Source organism: Ictidomys tridecemlineatus, chromosome 8 (assembly GCF_052094955.1).
Source record: "Ictidomys tridecemlineatus isolate mIctTri1 chromosome 8, mIctTri1.hap1, whole genome shotgun sequence".
Lineage (NCBI taxonomy): Eukaryota > Metazoa > Chordata > Mammalia > Rodentia > Sciuridae > Ictidomys > Ictidomys tridecemlineatus.
The window spans coordinates 55193170-55218610 of record NC_135484.1 but is presented as its reverse complement, the minus strand read 5'-3'; the positions used below and the strand labels follow the sequence as shown (position 1 = coordinate 55218610).

Below are 25441 nucleotides of genomic sequence, written 5' to 3'. Positions count from 1 at the left end.
CTGAGACAGGACTTCCATAATGGGAAAGGAAAAGGCACTACAACTAGATCCCCACTCAATTCAATGATCAGAAAACTCTTAATCTGGGCCTTTCTAGTCAGAGAGAGAGAGAGAGAGAGAGAGAGACTCTCCAAAAGAACTAGATAGCCTCAATAAGGGATGGAGACATAACTTATGTTAGAACATCTGTTTTTTATACTTCTAGATTGACACATGTCCTTTCAAGAACAAGTTTACATATTGCTTTCTTTTTTTTTTTTTTGGTGTGGGGGTGGTTACCAGGGATTGAACTCAGGGGCACTCGACCACTGAGCCACATCCTCAATCCTATTTTGTGTTTTATTTAGAGATAAGGTCTCACTGAGCTGCTTAGTCTTACCATTGCTGAGGCTGACTTTGAACTCACAATCCTCCCGTCACAGCCTCCTGAGCCACTGGGATTACAGGCATGCACCACCATGCCCAGCTACACATTGCTTTCTATTCCCTTCATTTTTTGCCATACTGTATGAAGAAAGAACATTAACTGAACATGGGAATTAAAGAAAAAAAGGACAAATCAAAAAATTAAACTAATGTAGCCTTTATAATGTTACCCTCACCATTTATTTGACAGAAAAATAGCCTCCCCTTAGTCTACCATAAGAAAAAGCCCATGGGCTGGGGATGTGGCTCAAGCGGTAGCGCGCTCGCCTGGCATGCGTGCGGCCCGGGTTCGATCCTCAGCACCACATACCAACAAAGATGTTGTGTCTGCCGAGAACTAAAAAATAAATATTAAAAATTCTCTCTCTCTCTTTAAAAAAAAAAAAAAAGCCCATCACCTAATTTTCACAGAAAAATTTAGCTGAACCTAAATGTTTGAAAATCAAACATTGAGCACAGAATCTTGATGGGGGATAATTTAGCCACTTTTATTAAAACTCAAAATGCACATGTCCTTTTAATACAATTCCACTTCTCTGAGTCAACCAAACAAGTCTTCACAAGTATACCAAGTTATATGAAAAAAGGTTCTCTGTGGCAGTGGTTTTTAACAGTGAAGTACTGACATGTGGCATGACAGCTTCATTCTGCCTGTGGGGATAACCAGCACTTTGCAGACAGCTCCTCTCCATAGTCACCAGGACAGGCCAGATTTCCACAGAAGCTACCTGCAGGCACCTACTAACGAAGCTGGACCTTACCTGGCACTTAAACCTACCTCCCTGCTATTCACCTGAACTGAAAGCCACTGCCACAGCCAAGATCACCAAAATTTCACTGCTACTGCATTATCTGTTTTGCTGTCTCCTACTGACTCCTCTCCTGAGCTTTCCCCCTACACACAAACCCTAAAAAACACTGGAGTGTCCCAGGATGCAGTATTGGGGGCCCCTTTCCATCTCTCTACATTCACTCTCATCCAGATGGTGACTATGAGCACCATCTGGACCTGCGGTCTCCCAAACCTCTATCTCCAGCTCACAATTCTTCCCCGAGCTCCAATCTCATTTATAACCAATCCCATGCGTCATCTCACCTCAGGTGTCTAATGGAGACATCCTACTTAACACGTTCAAAACAGAATTCTTAACCCCACTCCCCTACAAACTCGCTCCTCCTTCTCCATGCCATCATCCTCTCAGCCACTCAGGACCAAAGCCTAGAATTACATCCAGATGCTGTGCTTTCCTTCACTAGCAACCCAAACCACTCCACCAGCAAATCCTGCACACAGACTTCTAAAATATGCTCTGAATTCATCTACTTTTCTTCAGTGCTGCCAACAACACCCTCTCCTGTGCAGCCTCCTATTAGTTTGTACCTCCACACCTCCACTTTGGCCTGCCTTCACCTGAGCTCCTCTATGGAGCAGCCAAAGTGCCTTGCAGCATCTAATGACGTCCTATGGAATTCTTGCTTGAAGTGGCCTCCCCTGTGCTTAGGTATAATATTCTAACTTACTAGAAACCTGGTTTTAAGGCTTCAGATTATTTGAATTATAGAATTCTACCTTGATCTGGGGAAGAAGTAGCTATTGTCTAATCTTGAAAACTGAGAGAGAACTACAGATTCAGACCTATTTCTTAAAAATCTTAAGATAAAAGATGCTTAAATATAGAAAGTGAAACCATAAAAGTACTAAAACAAAATTTTAAAGTATCTCAATGTGGGGAAAAAAGCCTTCCTAATGTAATGAAAATACCATAAGTCATTATAAAATTGGTAAATCCAACAAAATTAAATTTTTCTTCATGATAAAAGAAAGCACAATGGAAAGACAACAAACTAGGAAAATAGCATTTGCAACTAAAATCACAGAAAAAGGGCTAATATCCTACAAATATATTCATTAGAACACTGGTCTCTTAAACCAAAGAGCTCCCTGGTCAAATAGATTTGGTAAATGTGGTCAACATAAATGTCCATCTAAATGAGTCCACTAAATTTTATAAAAATACATGAGTCCACTAAATTTTACAAAATACGTGAGTCCACTAAAAGTCCTTAAGTACTGTAGTGAAGCATTTCCCAACCTTGGTAGAATATTAAACCCTCTTTTGACAGGTCACTTTATTAATGTCCTATAGAACACATTTTGGAAAATAGGAAATCTTTTTTGTTTTTCTCAGAGAAATTTATAACTCTATATAATAACATTTATTAAACAGGAAATCATACATACTCATACTCGACACATGTTTATACCTACTTGTGGGGATTACTTATTTATTGTGCAAATAAATACAAAACTACAGTTTTTACCAAGGTTCTAATTTCATACTTCACTACCACCAGGTAAGTTCCAATACCAAAGTTCAAGGGTCAGAGATGGAGACAACAAAAACGTATAAGTTAGAATTCTTAAAGGCTACCTTTTGTATCATAATTTATTATTCAAGATTACCTTACTAAATAATGCCTTTTAAGGGTATAATATTGAGTTAAGCAAATATTGAGGCAAAAAAAAAGCTTCCTGTAGACAGAATCATACTGCACAGTGAAATACCCATTATTGTATAAATAAAGTCAAGGTAAATTACTGTCGGATTAAACAACATTGTGTTTTAATTAAACATCTGTATGCCTCAGTTAGTGTTTTCACACTCATTATCTCACCAAATCTTCACTACAAAAACACTTGAAGGCAGGCAGATCAGCTATGAGAGAACTGCAGTCTTAATATCTGCAAGCAGAAGAACTGAAGAACACAAATTCAGACCTACTAATTCCTCTGATACAGATAAATACCAACAATGTCATAAAAACTTGGAGTTAGACATTATTCATTTGTACAAGACAGCATTTTAATCTCAAATATATATAAAGTACCTGAAGGTTATGCTCAAAGCAGGTCAAGGTGAGGTTAAATAGATTGAGGAAATATATTGTGCTGTTTGATAATTCTTCACCGTTGTCTGTTAAACAATCTGTCAAAAAAAGTATATTACTACATCACAAGCAACAATTTCATGTTGTCAGTTAGCTTTCAAGTTATCATCTTTTGTTTGCACTATAATAATCCTTTATTTCAGCAAGCATGAAGTATTCCACATAAGAGAATTTTCCAAATGCATGAAGTTCACCCTTATTAGTTTCCAAAAACATTTTTTAAATCCGCCATTTTCATGAAAATCTTAAAATAATTACATACCTTCCTCCTTTTATATAAACAATATATCATACCAAATGAAATTTAAATTGACCTTTAATGGTAAAAAGGTCATAATCATGAAAATCAGGTCTCTTAATAGTGCTATTTAGGCATAACACTGTTTATGCTACATTAATTTTGCCTCAATTCTTCTCCCTTTTTATCTTTGTGTCAAATTTAGTAGTTCTGTGTCTCTTCCAACTTCACTAACAGGGTCATTTATTGTACCTAATAGGGTAGCCTTTTTAATTTGCTCATTCTATCATGAGTTGGGAGTCCAGAGAAACAAATGGGTGCAAATTTTAACCAAATACTGACAAAAAGTATTAAGTAAAGTTTGGAAATAAACAGAATTGTCTTACATGTTTTTATAAATCTTATATAAATTGTATTCCTCTGCAACTTCTACTTTTGCTTAGCATTAGCTCAAGTTAATTCATTCCTTTGCTTTTTTTATGAAAAAATATATTCATAAAAATAAATATATTGCAATTTACTTCTCCATTCTCCCCTCTTTAGTGAATCTACTCTTCATCTTCCCTTTGTCTTTTTCTCTCCCTGAGTTCTCAGCCTATCATCTCCAAGTCAGGCTCAACAGCAGGGCTTCAGATCCCACTCTGGTGGTTGCAGTTTAACTAATCTCCTCAAATCATTGTCTTCCACATATCCACAAACATTTCCATCTGCTTTCTCTACTCCTGATTCTGGTTCTAGAACACAATTACATAAAATTCTAAAATTATACTAAAAGAACCTGAATCAAATTCATGTGACCTATGAAGTCACATCATCATAGATGCCCTATTAATCGCTCTACAGGGATGTTTCACAGGAATGTTCCAAATATTTTCTATTCCCTAGTCCACAGTCCAATTCCTGCCCCCTTAATTTCAACAGACAGCTTTTTATGGCATCCACCTGACTCAGAAAGTTAACGCTAACTAAGAGTATCTTCTCAGCCATTCATGGTAGTGCATGCCTGTTATCCTAGCTACTCGAGCCAAGGCAGAAGAAATGAAGTCCAAGGCCAGCCTGGGCAATTTAGCAAGACCCTGTTTCAAAATAAAACAGAAGGGCTGGGGATGTAACTCAATGGAAGAGCACTTGCCTAGCTGCACAAGGCCCTGGGTTCAATACCTAATACCACCACCAAAAAAAATAAATATATAAAAATCTTTCAACCAGGAGTGGAGAGATGCCATAGAAAACTACTGCAATGATCCAAATGGAATTCTTTGGTAGACAAGAGCTGAACAGGTAGACACTGGGACACAACACTAAAGGATGTCTCATGCACTATGAAAAACAACAATCACAACAATGAAAGCTGGCATGTGCTGAGTAATTGTTAAGTTCCAAGCACTACGCTTATATTTGAAACACATTTACTTATTCAATTCTTGCAATGATTCTTTGAGGCAAGAATAAGAAGCTTAGAGAAATTAAGAAGGTTGCCCAAGGACATGAAACTGATTAGCAAAAAGCCAGAATGTGTACTCAGTCTGATTCTTGAGCTTGTACTCCCAAACACAGCAAAATAAGCAACACATTCACAGCTACATTCCTGACAATTAAAAAGTTCAAGACTCAGAGTCAACAAATACACGCCATGGCTCCTTCGTCCAGCACACAGATATCTTACACCGTGCAGGGATTCAGGCAGTCTCTACCAACTCAACAGAGTTGGCAACCAAAATGAAACCCGAACCGGGTGAACTGGGCAGCAGCAACCAGCACTTTAAGACTCCTTTGGGCAAATTAGAAAAAGGCTCCTCCTCTAGGTGGATGAATTATGAAAGGGCACTCTTGCCTCAGAAGCCAACTAGAATTCACCCCATTCACTCCCTCAAACACACGGCCTGTGCAGGGCCCCCTCTGAACCCAGTGAACATGGGGCCCTCTTAGTAAACCAAGTCCTAGATTCTTCTCTCTCTGAACTCGTATACCCTACATTCTCTGCAGCTTTGTTTTCCCAAGAACATGAGTTCCATACTAACTGCTCACCGGATCATTTAAAAATCTGAGGGTTCATTTTACAAACTGAAACTAAGAAACTAAGCCAGAGAAATGAGGTGATATATTGAGGCCCATATACCAAGTTCATAAGGCACAGAAATACCAAAAATACTTTCCAGACTCCTATATTCTGTTAATTGTACCACTTTTTTTTACTATTTAAATATATTATTCAATTGTCAGTTTTCACAAAATTCAAATAATAAATTATTTAAAATGTGTGTGTAGCCAGGTGCAGTGGCACATGCCTATAATCCCAGTGGCTCAGGGGGCTGAGACAGGAGAATGTTGGGTTTAAAGCCGGCCTCAGCAACAGTGAGGTGCTAAGCAACTCAGGGAGATCCTGTCTCTAAATAAAATACAAAATAGGGCTGGGGATGTGGCTCAGTGGTTGAATGTCCCTGAATTCAGTCCCCAGTACCTCCCCCCAAAAAAAGAAAATGTGTGTTTGTGTGTGTGTGTGTTTGTATGTGTGTAAATGCCCCATGAAGTACTCTTGAATTCTCTTAGGGATGAGGCAGAGTATGTATGTATGTGTGTGTGTGTGTGTGTGTGTGTGTGTGTGTGTGTGTGTGTGTGTAAACACAATTACATAGACATAGAATATTAGTATTTTAAGTTAATAAGACTGAACAACACATTTTGTGTTTGATGCCTTGCAGGGAAGTTGAGGGAGCACAATTTCATCCACAGTAACAGGACATCTGTGTTATGATGACCCATGTCATGACAACTAATGTATACAACATAAGAAGGAAAGCAGCATGTGTCCCAGCACTACCTGCAATAGTATAAAGCCTTTTACTATGAGAGACCATAGCAATTTCTTCTACACATGATACATAATTAAAATAATTTCTTTATTTAAAAAGGAATTTATAAACAAAACTTCTCTGGAGAACGAAAAGACATAATCTCTTGTATTTTACTAACAGCCATTTACATTTCACTGAAGATAATCTGCAAGTTAAACTAAAAGCTAATACATTCTTGTCATCTGGTTAAGCACTGTACTCAACCATCAAAACTTTTTCAATAAATGTTAGCAGAATCATAAGGCACAAAGGAGTTCATTATTTTATAGGGTTAAAAATGTCTTCATTATTAAAAAGCCCTGACTTTCTGCTTCAAAACAAAAGAACTTCAGTAAATTCCTCTTTTATCCTTTTCCTGAAACTGGGGCATAAGGTTATAAACAGTGAGAAGCTATGTATTTTAGAAATTAGTAAGTTAAAGAATATTAGCAATTATAAAGCTTCCTATAAGCACTAAGTGAAGTGGTCATTATGAATTTCCCTCTCTCAGATAATCAATGGAGCCTCATCAAGGACACATTAGCATAGCTTCTGTCTCAGTGAGGGCTCAGGCTTCAGCTTAAGAGGCAATCTTAAAGGTGCTAAGGATCCAAGTGAAGTCCTTTCACAGAAGCCCAAAAAATCATCATAATGGGAATTATGCATCTTTAAATAAAGTATTTGGCATCTATTACAAGTTTGTATAAAGAACTCTGCTGTTTTCAAAATCAGTTTTATAGAAAACAATAATCACTAACAGGGCAAGCTTCAGAATATCTAAAGTAAACTGTGGAAACTATTAATTAAACTTAATAAGAAAACGTAGACATTTTAAAGATACAAATAAATAAACTCTGATGCTTAGTAGTCCATTTCCACTAGGTAAAATATGGGAAAGAGCTCTCATTAACTGACCTTCTGGTTAACCAGTAAGTTTCACTGTTGACTTTTCAAACATCAGTGCATAAGCCATATGTACTAATTTTAGGTTAATCTTCCTGTTATGAATCAGAATGTATATCAGGATTACATAGTGGTTCAATAGCATTGTTGTAATCATAAATTATCATTCATATCACTGTAGGTATAGGCTGCTCACAAAGAAAAAGTGTTTTTACCACGTAAGAGCAAACATCTGAAATAGTAAATTTGGAGGCCCTTCTTAATACAATAATAGTTCATGATATATACTACTTGCCAAAAAAAAAAAAAAACACTTGACAATAAAACAGTCCATAGTCTCATCAAATCTGGTCACTCTGCTAATTACTCAACTTGGTATATACAAGATAACCAGGTAAGGTCTCAATAACAAGGCTATATATTCCTATGTCAACAATATATTACTGCTAACAGCTTTATAATTTGTACAGGAAAAATCATTTATATAGTTTCTTTACCCCTTAGCAGTCATTCTCCACAAGGAAAAGCTAATATCCATGTTATTTATACTGTGGTAGAAAGAGCTGGACTCTTTGTTTAAAAAATCTATTTATGTATTCTAATTTGTTCTACATGACAGCAAAATGCATTTCAAATCATAGTACACATATAGAGCACAATTTTTCACATCCCTGGTTGTACACAAAGTAGAGTCACACCATTCGTATCTTCATACATGTACTTAGGGTAATGATATTCATCTCATTCCACCATTTTTCCTACCTCCCATCCCCCGCTTCCCCTCCCTTCCCTTTGCCCTATCTAAAGTTCCTCCATTCCTCCCATCCCCATTATGGATCAACATCCACATATCAGAGAAAACATTTGGCCTTTGGTTTTTTGGGATTGGCTTACTTCACTTAGCATAATATTCTCCAACTCTATCCATTTACCTGCAAATTCGATTATTTTATTCTCTTTTAATGCTGAGTAATATTCCATTGTGTATATACACCACAGGTGAAGAGCTGGACTCTTAACGTTTCTTTTGATGTTCCATCAATTTCTAATAATTCATTTCCTATCAAGAGCAATACTATTCAAAGACAGAAATTCTGAAGAAAAAAAGGAACGTGGATGCTACTCATCCTCTATTGGATTCCTATCCTTCTTTTCATTAAACAATAACCACAGAAACTAGGTGCCAACCCTATTTCAAGTTAAATTGGGCTGGAGATGTGGCTCAGTGGTAGAGACCTTGCCTAGCATGTACAAGTCCCTGAGTTCAATCCCTAGCACTGCCAAAGAAGGAGGAAAAAAAAAGTTAAATCCAGTAGAGGTTTTGGGCTGTGTATTATTTTTAATAATATCCCTTCTAACAATATCTTTATATGTTTATATTTTCAAATAATACTATTTTTACGAAAATTCAAATAGCCACTTCTATGGTCTGAATACAGTCATGCATAACTTAAGGTCAGGGACACATTCTGAAAAATGCTTCATTTTATAATTTTTTCATTGTGTGAAAGTCAGAGTGTATGTAAACAACTCTGGATAGTATAGCCTTCCTCAGACCTAGGCTACATGTTATAGTGTCATGCTCTTCAGCTACAAACCAATAAAGCCTGCTACTGTACTAGATTATAACACAATGATTAACTACTTGTACACCTAAACATATAATAATATAACAAATTAGAATAAAATAAAATAAAACAAAAACTTAAACACATAGTAAAGGCAGAATAAAAATACAGTACAAAAAATTTAAAATGGCAATCTATTTAGGGCACTGACCATGAGTGGTACCTACAGAACTAATTACTCTGGGTGAGTGATTACAAAGGCCTAGAATATTAACTGTAGACTTTACAAATACTGCACACTGAGGCTACAGTAAATTTATTCCTAAGATTTTTCTTCAATAATAAACTAACTTAACTTACTGTAACTTTTTTATTCCATGAACTTTTGTATTTTTTAAACTTTTTGAATCTTTTATAACATTTAGCTTAAAACACATACATTGTACAACTATAATATTTTTCTTTATATTTTTAGTTAAAAAATTGGGGGGATGGTATTGGGGATTGAACCCCAGAGCATTCTGCCACCGTGCTACATCTCCAACCCTTTATATTTTTCAGATAAGGTCTCCGTAAGTTGCAAAGGCAGGCCTCAAACTTGCAATCCTCCTGCCTCAGTCTCTCAAGTTGCTAGGATTATAGATATGTGCCCCTGCACTCCACTTTAGTTAAAAATTAAGACACAAGAACCAGGCACTGTGGCACTTGCCTGTTTGATATGCTTAATAATAGCTGTTTATTATAGAATTAGCATACCTACATCTGGCTTCAATATTTCAGTGAAGCTCTGAATGTAAACTTTTTCGGGAGGGGGACACCAGGGATTAAACTCAGGGGCACTCAACCACTGAGCCACATCCCCAGCATATTTTATATTTTATTTAGAGACAGGGTCTCACTGAGTTGCTTAAAGCCTCACTTTTGCTGAGGCTGGCTTTGAACTCACAATCCTCCTGCCTCAGCCTCCAGAGTCCCTGGGATTATAAGCATGTGCCACTGCTCTGGGCTGAACATAGACTTTAAAATTGATGCTAGAACAAGTTAAGACTTTGGGGACTATTGGGATGGAATGAATGTGTTTTGCATGTGAGAATAACATGAATTTGGGTGGCTAGGGTGTTGAAACTTAATGGCCAATATGACCATTAAGTATCAAGTGATGGGGCCTTTAAAGCTGACTAAGTCAATGAGGACTCCTGCCTCATGAACAGGATTAAGGTTCTTACAAAACAAGTTTTACACAGAGTCTTTTGGCTATTCCACTCTTCTGCTATGTGAAGACATGGTTTTTGTTCCCCTGTTGCCCTTTCTGTCCCTTCTGCTATGTGAGGACAGAGCAGATGGTGCCATCTTTGAGGAATAGGCCTTCACCAGACACTGAACCTGCTAGAGCCATGATCTTAGACTTCCCAGTCTCCAGGATGGTGAGAAATAAATTTTTATTGTTTATAAATTACATAATCTGTGGTATTTCATTACAGCAGCACAAAGAGAGCCTCTTAAATTCATTTAATTTTTTTACTTATATAATTAATAGTTTTTACTTACTACCAAAAGGAAATAGACATTTTATTTCAAAATATACATTTGTACAAAATGGATCACATATTGGTTTAAGTTTGAGTTAAAAACAAACTTTTTAAAGAAATTAGTGGTCTTTGTTCTTCTTTTGTAATTTTTTTCCTTTCCATTTTTCCTTTTAGATGATAGACTATACCAACTCCATACTATCTACTATTAAGATCCCTACTACTGGCATCATTTATCAACTATGTATCTGCAAATTTAATAATCTGATCATTGAAAAAGGTAACTAAGATAAGTGGGCTAAATCCCTAAAAAACAAATGCCAAATGTCTTCTTTGATATAAGGAAGGCAACTAAGAACAGAGCAGGGAGGAAGAGCATGAGAAGAAGATCACCATTAAACAGGGACGAGAGAGGGGGGAGGGAAAGGGAGAGAGAAGGGAAACTGCATGGAAATGGAAGGAGACCCTCATTGTTATACAAAATTACATATAAGAGGATGTGAAGGGAAAGGGGGAAAAAAACAAGGGAGAGAAATGAATTACAGTAGATGGGACAGAGAGAGAAGATGGGAGGGGAGGGGAGGGGAGGGGGGATAGTAGAGGATAGGAAAGGTAGCAGAATACAACAGTCACTAATATGGCAATATGTAAAAACGTGGATGTGTAACCGATGTGATTCTGCAATCTGTATATGGGGTAAAAATGGGAGTTCATAATCCACTTGAATCAAATGTATGAAATATGATATGTCAAGAGCTTTGTAATGTTTTGAACAACTAATAGTAATAAAAAAAAAAAGATAAGTGGGCTAGTGGCACATGCTTAACAATTTCACACAGATTCTGAGAAAGCTGGTCATTCTTTGTGTTTAAATAAAAAGATATTTATCCAGAAGTTGTTTTTTGAATATTTATATTGTGATTTTTGTATATGTACAAAATTATAGCACCCTAATCAAATTTCTAATTCAGCATGATTAGTTTAAAATTTTAGTGTGACGTGATCACCTTCTGCCATTTTATTAAAAGAGTAATTACACTTTTTTAAAGTCCCTGATTAAAAAAAAAAAAAAAAAGACTAGATAGACAGGACATTGATTTTTCTTTTACATGTAAAGCTAAAAAGAAGTATTTATATGACTAATTATCAACATAAGACAGCTAGGATCCAAAGAAATCAATGGCTTAATAGATCTGAAGTTGTTAAAGATGAAGCTGCTGATGCCTGATCAGTGTAGGGCTGACATTATAACATGTATAATTTCATTTTTTAAAAGGTATTTTTTAAAAGGCATTTTTATACATTATCTAGTTTGAATTTTAGGTAGAACTAATTGATCTTGCAGGAGCTGGAGAGTACTTTACTTTATTTTTAGTAAAAGATCTGACTTTTAAGCTGCATATGGTGGTACACACCTGTAATCCTAGCTCCTTGGGAAGCCAAAGCAGGAGAATCACAGGCTCAAGGTCAGCCTAGACAACTTAGCAAGATCCTATCTCAAACCGAAATTATTTTTAAAAAGGGCTGGGGATGTTGCTAATTAGTAGAGCACATGCAACCATGTAGCCCTTGGTTCAATCACCAGTATTACTAAAAAAGAATATGAAACATGTCTACCTCTACAGTATAAAAGTTAAAATTTAGTGGGGCTAAGTGTATTTATATTTCTTAAAGTGGAGATTGTACAATGAATTTGTCAAACTACACTTTAATTTTTTTTTGTAGTTGTTTTCTTTTTTAGTACTGGGGATTGAACTTAATCACTGAGCCAAATCCACAACCCTTTTTAATATTTTATTTAGAGAAACAGTCTCGATGGAGGGCATAGCTAAATTGCTGAGGATGGCTTTGAACTCCTGATCCTTCTGCCTCAGCCTTCTCAGCCACTGGGATTACAGGCATGCACCATGGCACCTGACCAAACAGTACTTTAAAACACAAAGTTATGGGTTGGGGTTGTGGCTCAATGGTAGAGTACTTGCCTCACATGTGTGAGGCACTGGGTTCAATTCTCAGCACCGCATATAAATAAATGAATAAAATAAAGATCCGTCAATGCTAAAAAATATTAAAAAGAAAAACACAAAGCTCTGGGGGTAACCCAGCATCAGAGTGTCCTAAGAACCTGGGTCAATCCCCTGAGAAAAAGGGGGAAAATCTTAGGCATTAACTCATGAAAAAACACTGTCCTCTAAAATGAACAGTCATAAAACCTTTTGAATTTAGTTCTAGACTTTTTATTTAATTGCTGACTTGTTACCTTGCTTAGCTCCCAATTTTTTCCTTCCTTCAAATTCCTTTTCTCATGCTACATCTTATGCTACATTATACAAGTATATGTTGTTCAAGAAAGAATGCTTTCTTAAATTTTGATAGTTTAAATTATTTGAATAATCCTTTAAATAACATTTTCAGAAAATGTCTATATTGTCATTATTAAATAGGTATGCAGGGAGTATAATGAGAAGCTCTATAAAGTAATTTGGTACAGATTCTATTAAAATGCTTGTCTTAGAATGCCTAGCACTAAATAAACAGAAAACAGTCGAAAAATTTGAGGAGTCCAAAATTATAGAAAACTATTTTAATTCCACTTGAAATACTAAATGTAAGTCATGTTAAATTTTAAAGTATAAACAAAACAATGAATGGGAGGTAAGTTTTTAAATGCCTAATCCTGGAAAAGAAAACAACCAATCTCTCTACCTCTAACATATTCTCATCACAAATTTGAATGTTCTGCTTTTAAAATTTCTGTACATTTTGAACAGGTATTAAATACATACCATAAAAGGGCACAAATGTAAACAGAGTGAAAACCAGGTCTTCCTTTCCTGCCCACTCAGCTATCCAGTTCACTTCCCTGAAAGTACACATGTACTTTTAAGACAGAAGATATCCAACTTCTCTATACCTTGCTTCTTTCATATGGTCATATGTCTTGGACAAATTAATCTTAATTGTAAAATTAAGAGTCTCTTGAATAATTAATTTTTAAAACAATCATTTAAGAGAGGTTCTAATATTACCACCAATTTACAAATGACGAAACTGAAGTTTCAAGAGGCAAAGTTAATGGCCTAAAATCTATCAGCTGGTAGGTAGCAGGGGTTAGGATTAAACCCACGTCTGACTTCAAAGCTCATATTATTCTCTGTTACACTTTTCTAACTTTCAATATTTGCCCAAGTAGTTACCAATAACAAACCATGATACTAATGACGGTTCATTTAAACTTAGTAATAAAAAACATTATATAGTTTCAGAGATTTTTAAATCAACTAAAATAAAATCTGTCATCTATACCACTGAACCAAGTGCAACGTTAAAATGGAGGAATTACTTACTTGCACAATTTGCCTCCTTCCATGTGGTATTAAAAAACTCAGAGAGAATCACAACTATTTGCATTCTATCTGCCATTAAAAGACTTCTGGCACAACTCTGACTCTCTGAAGTATTCTGAAAACAAAAGATAAGAAAAATACAATCTGAGTATTTTTAGACTTTTCAAACAACTTGAGGCAAACATCTTATAAAATAATTAAAACATTTATTATAAACCTTATAAGATTCTGATGTGATCAGATAATGGTGATATTAATAGTAACAATGATAATGAAACAATTAGCAGCTATCATTATTGGCATCCATTTCACCTGCAAGAAAAGAAAATCTTTGCTTCTTTAATAAGTATTTGCTTCTATAGTATAGTCTCAACTAATTAGGTCTCAGTTGCTTTGCTTGTGTGTCATAATCTCTTACTTTTTATGCATGAGGAAAAATTCTGGAACATTACCAAAATGCAGCAGTAAGTATCTGTGGATAACAGAAATACGGCAGTTTTTACTTTTACTTCTCTTAAGCTAATATTTTTTACAGTGAACATGTTTACATACACATGTGTACATATATACATACACATACAGAATTTTTAATCTGTGGGTAAATGATCACAAATCATTTGGTTTCATCTTTTAAGCAATTTTTGGTTCAAAGTCTTACAATACATGAGAAAATCCAGTGACATATCCAGTTAGTATCCAAACAGTTGGTACTCAGACAGGAAAATATGCTTTCTACAGATCATCTTAATCATGAGAGAAACTCATGCTATGCAAATAAACCCAAGCTCCTAAATTACTTAATCCTTACTGTTTACTTTTCTTTGTGTTCCAAGCAAAAAACTGTATTCTACTGACCATTCATTTCTTCAATTATTTAACTCCTGCTATTTGCCAGAAACCAAACAAATCCTGGAGTTTTGAGCACATAAAAGTATGAGAACGCCATCAATACTGGGGCTTCCAGAACCTCCCTGAAGATACAGGTAAGGAGCTATACAATGGGATGAGTAATAAGAAACAGTGGAAACTCTAGGGAAAGAACTGATCAGCTGTGTGGGGTGAGAAAGAAAGAAAGGCAGGCTTAAAGCAAAGATTCTTGCTTTAAAATATTACTGGCATTCATTTCTGAAAGCTAATCCTCTTTGTGGTTTAGTTTTGTCATCTCGGTAAAAAATGCAAATGAGTACTTGCTTTTAAAATAGTGAATTGAACAAAACATTTTAAAGTTATTTTCCTGGAGTGATCTCAAAGCAATACAAGTAGTAGGAGAAATTTTTTTTTTCAAGGGCGTGATTACTGGGGATTGAACCCAAGGGCACTCTACCACTGAGCTACATCCACAGCCTCTTTTATTGTTTATTTTTGAGACAGGGTCTCATTAAGTTGGCCTCAAACTTGCAATTCTCCTGCCTCAGCCTTCTGAGTTGTTGGGATTGCAGGTATACACCACCATATTCTGTTTTTTATTTTAAATAGAGCTTAGCCAAGAAATCCAACAAGCCTAGATCAGTAGTTGATAATCTTGGGCAGCTGACCTAAACTGCCTGGGGTTCAGTTTCATAATCATGAGTCCTACAGTTACTATATTAAATGAAATAATATGTTAATCACTTAATATAACATCTGGTACACAATAACTGCTATATGGTATTTCATCTAGCTACCTTGCTACCAACCTGGAATGCTCTAAGTGGATATATTTGGCTAAGTGTAGTCAGTTACTTAAGTTGCATCTCCACAAATTGACAACTAGTAACTTAAAAAAAAAATACAGCATAGCCAGCTGTAGTGGTACATACCTGTAATCCCACCTACTCACAGGCTGAGACAGAAGGTCTCTGAGTTCAAGGTCAGCCTGGACAACTTAGTGAAAACCTCTCTCAAAATAAAAAGTAAAAAGGGCTAAGGATGTATCTCAGTGGTAGAGTGCTCCTGGTTCAGTCCCCAGTAGCCCTCACCCCTGCTAAAAAGTAAATACAGTATGGCCTGTACAGGTGCTCAACATGAGGAATAGCTCAGGTGAGGAAGACATCCTTTTGAGAAAAGAAAGAGAATTCTAAACTGTAGAATAAAAGGATCATATGGTAAAAGTGATTATGTGGTATTTATAAGTATTCAGTAGACAAATATCGCTAGAGTCCCCATAATGAAAGTTGGTCCCCATAATGAAAGACATCAGAAGGGTAAGTTAAAACACGGATGGCAAAGGCCTTAAGGGTCATGAGGGTCAGTAGGAAATTCTTGAAGACTTCTGAGGACAGTGACAAGAAAAGTAAGAGTGTGGGGAACAAATGTCTAGCTCATGATATTCAGGATGAGGAGGCATCGAGACCAATTTGAATATTCCCATAGTTCAGGTCTGATGAAAAGATGGAGGCAACACTGGAGATGGAAAGGAAGTGATGAATAATCCCAATGATGATGATGTGTTTGTTGAGCAGTTAGTTCTAAATGCTCCAAGAGCATTAGCCCACTTCATCCTCCTAATACTTCTATAAAATTAGTGTTATCCACCTGAATTCAAAGACTACCTCTTCCTCTGCATGACCTTGGATAAGCTACTTAACCACACTGAGGCTGTTTCTTTTTTTTTTTTTTTTACTTTATTTATTTATTTATTTATTTATGGTGCTGAGGATCAAACCTAGGGCATCGCATATGCTAGGTGAGTGGTCTACCACTACCCGAGGCTGTTTCTTATAGCATGATATCCACCTCTAAGTGTGTCCAGGTTTTCCATCTATATATTAAGTTCCCATAGGAGGAAACTCTAACACCTAACACAGTAGCTGAAATACTGGTCCTTGATTTATACTTAAAATTGTTAATACCCAAATTTGCCATCATCATTTGGCAGAATCCTCACTATCATGAACCCAACCATCCACATTCCTCATGCCTGCACCAGGAAGTTGGGAGCAGCTGGCAAAAAGTTAAAAACCAAGCAGACTGTTTCCAGCATAAATCCATAATCCTAAGCTACACTCCTCACTTTCTTGCTGCTTTCCTTTTTATAACCATTATTTCAAATCTTCTCCATACTCCCTGAAACTTGGATAACAGACTTCTCTTTACTCTCAAGAGAAGATCCAATCTCCTAGTTGGCAGAAGAAACAGAAGACATCAAGCCAAAACTGATTTGCCTCACTCTACACTCACCCTCTCCTTCTACCCTCGGGTTACAGTGGAGAAAGTGCCTGCCTCTGAAAGGCCCATCTCTCCTTGCATACCCTAGATTCTGCCCACTATGCCTTCCCTGGAAACTGACCTTATCTGTTTCTCCACTCTCTCTTACAGAACCATTCACCTCTACAAGGTCTTCACCTTTCCCATCAATCTTCAAACATGTTGCTGGGTGCACAGGCATGCACCTGCAGTCCCAGCTACTCAGAAGGCTGAAGCATGAGGATCACTTGAATGCAGTGGTTTGAGGCCAGCCCATCTCCATAAACAAATAAATTTTAAACATGTTTCACTCTCATCTTAGGAAAGGAAAAAAGGAAGGAGATAGAGAGATAAAAGAATTGAAAGAAATCAAAGAAAATCACTCATGACATGTTTTTCTTATTTCTCCTTTAAGGCCAAACTCCCACAGTAATTCAGGTTCACTCTTCCCACTCCCTCATTTTCCATTCACTGTTTAACCCACCCTATTCTTGCTGCATCCCCAAGCAATCCATTGAAATCATTCTTATTAATGTCAGCGATAGTGCTGCTGTTGATAGATGTACTTTCAACCCTCTCAGCAGGATTTGACACAAATAACCACTCCTTCCCTTGTTTGGTTTACAGGATCCTACATTCTCTTCCTTTTTCTTCATCTCTGTGACTCCTTCTCAGCTTCCTTTGATAGTTTATCCTCTATCCCAAACTTCAACTCTTAGCTTCCACCTGTGCATGTTGAGTGTGCATATGTGTGTCCTGGGGACTGAACCAAAGACCTGTGCGTGGTTGGCAAGTGCTGTACCACTGAGCCCACAGCCCTCTTAAGTGTTCTCGCTCTTTCTTCAGGTATACTCATCCATGCTGTAGTTTCAAGGATTATTTTTATGCCTAGCACTTCTAAAGGTTTTATCTCTAGTCCAGACCTCTAGACATCTATTGCCCAACCACATATGCAATTATCTCCTCTTAAGTGTCTAAAAATACCTCAAAACCAACAATTCAAAATCAAGTGAATGATTTCCCACCAAACAGGCTCTTTCTTCCATCTCACTAAATGTCAACCCTGTCACTAAACTACTCTTATTAAAACCCTGGAAATCATCAATTCCTTTTTCACTCCCCACATTTAATTAACAACCAAGCCTTGTCATTTCTACTTCTTAAATATCTCCGAAATCTATCTATTTCTCCCCACACAAGGGCCTCATGTAACCTACCCACCACCATTTCTCACATCACTGTAATAATCTCCTAATTCATCTCCCCACATGTCCTTTTTCCCTACCTCCCCCAAGCCCTATCCCCTCCATTTTCTTTCATATTGCCCAAATGGCCTTTAGTACATATCTGACCATGTCATTCCACAGAATTAATCCTTCCAGCAATACTGCACTGCCTAAAATCTGAGTCTACGATCCTTAGCACTCCCTACAAGGAACACAGGACCTAGTACCTACCCACTTCTTCAGGCTCAAATCACTAGTCTCCCTGTTCTCTGTGCTTTTTTCAAACACACCAAACCCTCAGAATCTTCACACCTGCCATTTCTTTACATATATACCTTCTCTCCCCACCCTACGCCCTCTCACATTTCAGGTGTCAGCTCTATTCAAGATTAGTCCCTGGTTATATGCTTTGGTACATCTGGGTTTTTTCTTTACAATATTTATCACACTTAAATTAAATGATTACCTGTATGATGATACACTTAACAATCTGTTTTCAGTCAACAAGCTTTGCTCATTTGAAGAGAATTACTAGTAACTACCACAGTCTGCACATAATAGGTATTCAATGCTTTGAATGAATGCATAAGAAGAATTAAGTTTTTTGATATCTAATAAAAGACATGTTATGCTATGCTCCCATCTTTACCCTATATTACTAAGAATTTGTTCGTTAACCTACAGTAAAAATAAAGATTATACTATGTTCTCATTTTTACCCTTTACTCCTAAAAATGTTGTTGAATACTCTCCAAATGCATAACCCAAATGACTAGCACTTTCACAAACATGTGTGTAACAATATGTACTTATATATATATATCTATTTGAGTTTTTAATAAGCCAATAGAATAGGATAGAACTTACTTACTATCTCAAAATCTGAGGGGACTAAAGCATCCTTAAAATCAATCTCCTGAGGCTGAACAGATCAATGAAACCATGTTCCTATCAGTTTAACCATTCAGGGTTCACAAATCACTGTGTTCTTTACTGTGAGGTTACAAAACTACATGAGATCCTAGTCCCAGTAGTTCCACAAGGAAGAATCAAGAATATAGGATTCTCATCAGATAATTCCATTAGTTAAACTAATTCACTTGCTATCCCACATGAATAGCCTGGCTAGTTTCTAACCTTAGATTTTTTTTTCTCCTTATTCAATTCCTGTCCTCTCTCAAGCTGAGTCTATTCATCTTAAAGAAAGTCAGAAATTCAGCCTGTGGGTTTTCTCTGATTAAACAATCACACCTTGCTCTCTGTCCTCTTCTTTCAGCATCTCCTTCATCCTTTCTTTCTACATTGCTATGGTATAATTTATTTCCTTCTACATTGCTATGGTATAATTTATATAATTTATAATATTTTCCTTTTTCTTAATATGTTTATTTCTCCAACCATACTGATAATTTGAGGCCTGGGCCTTATTCTCTTTCTCCCTCTATATCCTCTTACCAGCCCAACATTCAAGTAGTAGGTACTTGCTAAATAAACTGATTTAAATGAAAGACTAGTCTAATGAGTCAAAGAAAATATATTACTCTGGAAAAATAAACCTCCCCTCAAAAGACAACTAATTTCCTCAAGTTCCATTCACATGATAATCAGAACACATTTTTTCCATAGGTTCGTTATTACAATAATGATTCAGTTTCCAAACCAAGCCACAAAAGCCTACTAAATCCACAAAGCACCTATAGAAATTATGCTTTTGAAGTAATGAACTACCTTCATCTCTACTGAGGAAAGAAGGGGAACAGAGACCAAAGTCTAGGATGAACTGGAGAGGAAACGCAGATTTGAGAAAAGGTTTTCTGGCCTCTTTTCACCTCTTTACTCTATTCACACTAGGGTGAGGTGAGCTAGGTGCCTATGTTACTGGCAGAATCTGAGGCACAGAAGGAAAAGAAGGGGTATGAGGAACTCATGTGGAAATGCATACCTATAATACTGTACTACTAGAATTTGGGATAATTTTTTCTTAAATCTATAGTATCGACACAAATTAGAAAAGTATTTGTTGCCTCAAAAGATTCAAGCTGTATATCATGACTCATGGCTATTCTGCCCATAACAGCACTTGTTCTTTATAGTAAAAGTCACCCTAAAAACTACTCAACTAACTTTTCAAAAACCAAATATGATGTCCTGTTATTCCCTGCTATAGTTCACAGGGACAATCCATGGGTACTTAAAGTCACAGAGAAATATATTTTATATATACACATATTTTTAAATATGTAAATATATATAGCCTCTAATAGTACACTTGGAGTATACTGCATGTAAGCCTAAATTTATTTAAACTATTTTGAAAAACCAATTCTTTACAGATTAATTGACCACAGAATTTATTTAATGCAAATTAATTCATTTATGTAAAATAATATCAGCTGGGCTTAAAGCACAATGCAACTATATACAAGTTTATATTTATCCATATCAATTATGATTTATGAGATAACTCTAACCACATTTTCATGAGACTACTTGCTGTCCCTTCAACACAAGAGGAACTTTCCCACTCCCCAACCTCCCTTGATCCTCATGTTTTCCCCTTACCAGGCATCCTTGTGACTCAGTTCACCAACTGTGACACTCCAAAACTTTCCTAGTCTATATCCTAGACAGTTCTTACAACAGTAATAGTCTTTTTTTTTTTTTAATTAAATCCTACTACATGACCAGGAAAGCTTTCAGGGTGCCAAGAATGGAGGGCAGACTTACCATTTCCTAAAATTTTAACTCCCATAGATGGAGAGCTATTACTATGTACCAGTTTTCCTTGACTTCATTTATCCCACACTTTACAAATGAGAAAACAAGCAGAGTGTGTAACTTGCTTAGAGTATAGCACTAACAAGCAGAATGGAATTGGATTCCTGGCCAACTAGCTCCACACTGGCTTAATCAATAAGATAAACTCTCATACATATCTCTTTTAATTCTTTTAACAACCACATTAAGCAGCTATTGTTTTGTTTTCGTTTTATAGTTGAGGAAACTAAGGCTCTGAAAAGATCATTCATCCAAATATACACTGCTAACAATGGGTGAATCTGAACATTTCTGGCTACAAAGCTCACGCTTCTAACCACTACCTGCTTCTCCACTCCACTGTAGTTTCAAGAAAGGGTTCTTTCTGGGACTTCCAGGTTGAGACGGGGAAAAAGCAGTAGCAGAAGCGGCGGGAGAGGGAGAAGGAAGAAGATAGTTTGGAAAGCAGGATCCCCAAGAAAACAAGTCACACCCATCTGGAAATAAGTACCAACAGGATGCACAACAGCACTTATAAAGGTAAAAATGCAAACCCCAAGCGCCATAATGCCATCCAATGCCCCAAACTCCACACTCAGTTCAACCCCCTTTTTTTTTTATGGCTGGAAAACTGAAGCCTCCTGACTTGACCATCATTACAACCTTCTCCTCTCCCAGCACTACATGGCATAGGTGCCGGGTGTGTTCCTCTACCCACCCCCACGGATCGGCTGATGTTGTCCATCTTGCTGACGACCTGTTGGAAGAGCAGGTGGCAGGACTGGCAGATGCGCACGGGCCGGGCGCTGCGCACTAGACACCCGGTCAGTTCTGCGCTGCTGTTGGCGAAGTCCAGCAGCAGCTCCTGGCACTCGGGATCCAGATTCGGCAGATCCGGGGGTAACGTCAGTGGCCCCAAACCTCCGCCCCGTAGCAGGGATATGGTCAAGTCCTCCACCTCCAGCAGTTGCTGCTCGGACAGGAGGTCGAGCAAGATCCTGCGCGGACTGCTGCCGAAAGGGAGCGCGCCCAAGGCCAGCCTCGACCACAGTGGCAATAACAGCAGCAGCCACCGCAGCAGCGACGCTCTCCGCCGCGCCACTATCGGGTCCTGATCCATCACTGGGTTCCCAAGCCCCAGGTCGCACACCGCTGCTTCTCCGCCCCCCACCGGCACAGCCCCTGCCGCCGCTTCCGGCTTCCGCGGGCGCAGGCCGAGAGCAGGGTCACGAGGCACGCGCGTCACGGCCCCGCCCCCGGTGCGCGGCGCCCCGCCCCATTGGCGGCCGACGGCCTCAAGCTCAGGGGGCGCGCGCGCAGGCACGCGCGGATGCGGAGGCTTCGCTGTCGAGCGCGCGCCGGACGCTGGGCTGAGAGCGCGCGAGGCTCTCAGCTCAGGCTTCCAGCTCTTTTGAAAAGTCCCACCTTGCGGGTCTTGACCCTTAAACGACCGCTGCTTTGCGGGTTCCCTGTGTTCTAGAAGTCTGCGGAATGTCTTCACATAGCCAGACCGACGGCCTGGACCGTCGAGGTTACACCCTTGAGTTCCCAGGGAAAGTCCGCTAGTAAGTGGGCTTCGACGGGTTTTTTACTTCGTTGTTTGTTAACATAATGGTTTTCTTCGTCCTATTTAGAAAAAACAATAACATCTGTTGGCTATTATTGGTGTTGGAACTAGTGGCCTGCTTTTTATTCTGCAACCTTTCAACTGTCTACGAGAGCGCTGCGGGGTAAAACTTTCTGCAGTGATGGAAATAATAATGATCTAAATCTAGAATAACTGTGAGCAAAAATGATCAAAACGGGAGCAGACCTCGACGGATCAGCAATGCCTTTTATTAAGGAACGGAGTCAATCAGGCATCAGAGGGGCGCGTTTTGGGTAGAAAATGGCGAGGGGCTGCAGCAAAAGTCAGAGTTTTATAGTGTTTTATAGGAAGAGACAGCTACTTTGGGCGAGCAGGTGAATTTTGGCTGAAGAATTTTGACTGGGCCTTAGCAGAGAAAATTCGGAAGCTGCAGTGAGAGAGGCTTGGAGCAACTGGAGGAACAATTATAGAAAAGGGATATTGTACCTGCTCAGGGCCCATGTCCTTCCTGGGGGACGTGATTTTCTGTAAGCTTCAGTTGCCACTGGTCATGTGTAGCTGTTGAGCCCTTGAAATGTGGCTACTACGACTGAAGAACTGAATTTTCTATTTTATTTAAGTGTGAATAGCCACATCTGACTGGTAGCGACTGTATTGGGTGGGTACAGGTCTGGGCAGTGGATGGCCAAAGTGCAAGTCTGCTTGGAACTGAAGGAGTTTCCAGGATGCAGCACCTTCAATGCTAAAACCTGGGAAATGCTGGGCAACCCGCTTTAGTTCAAATTGATACCATTGGTGGACTGTAAAAAATTTAAGGTCGTAGCATGGAAAACCATTTTCTGACAAGTATCTAATTAACAAGATTGGCAGAAAAATTACTTCCTTTCTGTTTTGTGTATTTCTCCTTTTCAGATTATCATTTTGGCCTTATAAATTGCAGAGCTACTGCACAGATTCCTATGTAGTATAATATCCCAATTTATGTTTCTATGGGATTTTAAGCTTACTTTGTACCCGACCTGACTTGTTATTGTTTTGTTTCTGAGTTTGCTGGTGATAGCTGAATTTTGTTTCATTTTTGTTACCAAGGAACTGAATAGTAGGAAATTGGATTTTAACAATAAATGTATTTCCAAAACAGAAAGTTGTCTTAATTTTCTCAAATGTCATTATGTAACTTTAAGGTCTTTCTATATATTGAAATTACCATTATGTGTTGCTGGCAGTTGCGTACATTGTTAACTTCTGTAGAAAACAATATAGCATAACCAACATTATAGATTTACATATTCATTGACCCAGAAAGTTCACTTCTAGGAATTTATCTTAAACATTAACCAATATTTTATAGATACTATTATTCATTGAAGTTTTATTTAAAATAGTAAAAGTGAAAGGGAGAAGGAGACAGAAATGGGAAATACTGGGGAATTATATTGGCCAAATTATATTGTTATACTGTGTGCGTGTATGAATATGTAATAATGAATCCCACCATTGTATACAATTATAATGCACCAATAAACAATATGGAAGTTTGCAAATATTTCCTAAAAAGTAAATTAGAAGGCCTGCGAAATAAATTATGGACAACTTTTCTCTTCCCTTCCTCTCCCTTCCTGGAAGCCTGAAGTCCGAGAAAGGTCAAGTAGAGCAAGGTAGGCATCTGTACATGGTAGGCTTGGGTTGGTGGAGGCCTGGAAAGAATTGTCAGAACACAGGTAAGAAGAGGAAGACATTTACATGAAGGAGGAAAGCAGTATCAGCCAGATACAGTCTGTTGGATCCTGTGAAGGGTTTCCATGCAAGGGAAGGGACAGCAGTGACTACGAGATTGCTTGCATTTAGGGTCTTGATCAAATAAATATATTAAGGATAATGGGAGTTCAACTTCCCACTGTCAGAAAAGGAAATTACAAGTATGAAAAGAGAGAAATGAACTATGCACAGTGTTGGATTAGAAGAAGAAATAGTACACTTTACGGCTTGAGATATGTACAGATAGATATAAACCAGGTGTGCTGGCACACACCTGTCTCCCAGCAACTCAGGAGGCTAAAGATAGATAAAGATAGGAGGATTGCAAATCTGAGGCTAGCCTCAGCTATTTAATGAGATCCTATCTCTAAAAAAAATTTTTTAAAGTACTAGCTATGTAGTTCCGTGATAAAACACCCTTGGATTCAATCCCCCGGGGTGAGGGGATGAGATAAATAAATATAAATATAGATGTAAGCATATATGAGTGTATATTTTCATATGCACGTGTGTGTTTCTCTCCTGTGAGAAGGCTTAGTAGCAAAAGCACCCATAATAATGGACACACATTGTGCCCAGCTCTTGGCTTCTGAGTGTCATTTTCCACCAAAAGAAATGAAGGATCCTTAGAGAAGTGGCTGATTCTACCAATAGAGGAGGAAAAATACAAGTTGATCCTGAATCATCTTGTGCCAGAAACTAAGGAAGTACTCCAAGAATGATAGGAACATATCAAGAGCATATATAAAAGCCAGCTTGACTACTTACCCAATCTGAAAAAAATTTAGCATCAAAATAAATAATGATGGTTAACAGATTATAAGCCATTGAATAAAACAAGAAAACCTAAGTCTATAGTGATATATTTTAATCAATGAATAAATTGATAAGGAATAAGGTACTTACATATTTTTAAAGATTCTTGCCCTCGAAATATTTACTGATTACAAATAGGAAAAAGATAAATTTATTGTGAATTTTGTCAGTCTCTGTTACTTATGTGACCAACATGAACACCATCATAATAAGATGTATTAAACGTTCTATGCCATCTGATAGGATGCAATTAGAAGAGTGCAGCATCAGTTCTGTTACATTTCTGCCAAAGATGCATTACCTGATACTAATCATGAGAAAGCAATAGATAAACCAA

General features: G+C 37.6%; 1 protein-coding gene across 1 annotated transcript in view; it reads right to left on the bottom strand.

Annotated features, from left to right (window-relative positions):
* The window catches only part of Ostm1 (osteoclastogenesis associated transmembrane protein 1), a 30521-nt gene extending 8341 nt beyond the window's left edge, over window positions 1-22180 (bottom strand). The window contains exons 1-3 of the mRNA XM_005330139.5: window positions 21661-22180; window positions 13795-13909; window positions 3316-3413 (exon numbers count right to left, since the gene is read on the bottom strand). Of these exons, the coding sequence (XP_005330196.1) occupies window positions 3316-3413; window positions 13795-13909; window positions 21661-22062 (615 nt within the window). The 5' untranslated portion in view covers window positions 22063-22180. The remainder of the gene's footprint in view (window positions 1-3315; window positions 3414-13794; window positions 13910-21660) is intronic.
* Window positions 22181-25441: the final 3261 nt, after the last annotated feature.